Source organism: Olea europaea, unplaced genomic scaffold (assembly GCF_002742605.1).
Source record: "Olea europaea var. sylvestris unplaced genomic scaffold, O_europaea_v1 scaffold3249, whole genome shotgun sequence".
Lineage (NCBI taxonomy): Eukaryota > Viridiplantae > Streptophyta > Magnoliopsida > Lamiales > Oleaceae > Olea > Olea europaea.
The window spans coordinates 22,193-24,192 of NW_019251371.1; the positions used below are offsets into that span (position 1 = coordinate 22,193).

The 2,000-nt window shown below is 37.0% G+C and overlaps 1 protein-coding gene across 1 annotated transcript; it reads left to right on the top strand.

Moving 5' to 3' along the window:
* The first annotated feature begins 218 nt into the window (after window positions 1–218).
* LOC111385672 lies at window positions 219–1,010 on the top strand. Its single transcript, XM_023010093.1, has 2 exons — window positions 219–351; window positions 523–1,010. The coding sequence occupies exons 1-2, from the start codon at window positions 288–290 to the stop codon at window positions 840–842; spliced, it is 384 nt and encodes a 127-aa protein (XP_022865861.1). The 5' UTR covers window positions 219–287; the 3' UTR covers window positions 843–1,010.
* Window positions 1,011–2,000: the final 990 nt, after the last annotated feature.

A 2,000-nucleotide genomic window follows, 5' to 3' on the forward strand; every position in this document is an offset into this window, starting at 1 on the left:
ATACATCGCAACTTACATATTTGCTTACCGACAGATGATGCGACGAGATTTGATTGGGTCAAAATCTTTCAACTGAAAAAAAAATTTAAAAATTCCACATTTTCTTGTTGACTCATCATCAATGTAAAAAATTATGTAAATATGATGATGTACAACAAACATTTTTCTAACATTTTATAAAAATTTTGGTAGCACGCTTAAAACATTATATAAAGAGATACAAGCAGGGAGTCTTTCACTCACATTTCACTAAAACTTCCTTTTATCTCTCTCTCTCTTTCTCCATTATGGAATTCTCTGTGAGGTCATTTGCAATAGTGTCCCTCCTGCTGTTGGTTTCCCTGTCCACTGGTTTGTAATTTATTCAACTCCATAGCCTGTCGACTACTTTAATTTACCAAATTTGAAATAACCAGAACAACTTTAATTTTCATAGCAAAGCATTCGTATTTGTTTAGTTTGGACGGTATTATGTATTAAACTGTGTTTGTTTATCTTTTACTCTTTCCTTGTTTTAAATAGATATGAGTGGTCCTCTTGTGGTGGATGCTAGAGGATGTAACTGGGATCTTTGTCAAAAATTTTGCTCACTTTTTGGTAAGCCAGCATGCTGCCCAGGACCATCTGGTCCGTGTCGTTGCACAGGAGTTTGTCCACGTATTACGAGTCGTCCTCTCGTGGAGGATGTTCAAGTTCAACGTTGTGACGTGGATCTTTGTAAACAATTCTGCCAGCTTCAGGGGTTTCCAGGAGGATGCTGCTCAGCATTTAACGACCAGTGTATATGCGGAGAAATTTGCCCAAACAAAGAGCCTTTCATTAAGGAGATAGTAACCGCTTGATGCTTTGCTGCAACAGCGGGCGAATAAATTACTTATCTATCTGTGAAGCTGGTTGAGTTAAATAAACTGTAGATCTCTGCTTAGAGACTACATTAAACTGGCTTTAATTAAATAAACTGTAGTCTTTGCTTGGAGACTACATTGTGGAAATGTAGCCATCTTTATTTACCAGTATCATGTGGTATGTTTTAATAAACTGTAGTCTTTGCTTGGAGACTACATTGAAATAATTTTTGTTGTCTCCTTTAAGTTTTTATCAAATTGAGATCAACACTAACATCAATACAATATAAGTCCCAAATCTTCCAAATAATTTAGTCCCTCTTTGGTTCAACTCAAAAAGTGAATTAAAATCTAAATCAAATTCAATAATTAATTATAACAATACATTTCATGGGATTCATAACTTTTCCACCTCGCATGCCATTAATTTGTATCAAAATCTACTAAAAATATTTATTTATTTATTTATTTTATCGAAATCAAACAAGAGCTTAATGTGTTCCCCTATTTTAATAATTTTTCTTTCATTTTGATAATACATGTCACTTAATGTGGTTGGTTTATCCTCCCAACCCAAAAAAATGAAAATAAAAATTTCTTATCACTACTGTTGACCTCAAAAATTGTACCTTCTACGTGGCCAACCGAGAGCTACTCCACGTATTCCTTTCTGTGCACAATCAACGCACAGTCAGATGTACATGGCCGGGACTAGCGGGGGTGGTGGCGGCCGTATACACTCCGATGGTTAAGTTAGGTTTAGGTGGTCGGAACAGTACCCATGGGTTGTGCCCAATATTTAAGGGGGAGGAGAAAATATATATATGCTTGCTATGGAGTTTAATGTAGTAAAAGTTTTATTACCTTTGCCTCTTACCAACCCTTGGGTATTTATAGGTGGGATGAACTGTTGGATGTGGGGCACGTGTATACATCTGGCGGTATGAGGCGTCTCCTTATAGGCGTCAATCAGCCGCGTCTGTAGAGTGGGCGGGTAATTGCTTCTCCCCAGTTGAATTGACATAAAGTTGATAAGTCACATCAACTAGCCTCATAGAGACATCAAATCAATTTAAACTTTAGGGGCAGAAAGGATCTTGGCAAAGATCTCCTTCTAAAATTAGCGGCGGATCTTCTAACAGAGGTCCTCAGAGT

Excerpts from the sequence above, each read along its gene's own strand:
- LOC111385672 (XM_023010093.1), top strand. The coding sequence starts at position 288 with ATGGAATTCTCTGTGAGGTCATTTGCAATAGTGTCCCTCCTGCTGTTG. Across the intron at positions 352-522 it reads GTTGGTTTCCCTGTCCACTG|ATATGAGTGGTCCTCTTGTG; the intron begins GTTTGTAATTTA and ends TGTTTTAAATAG.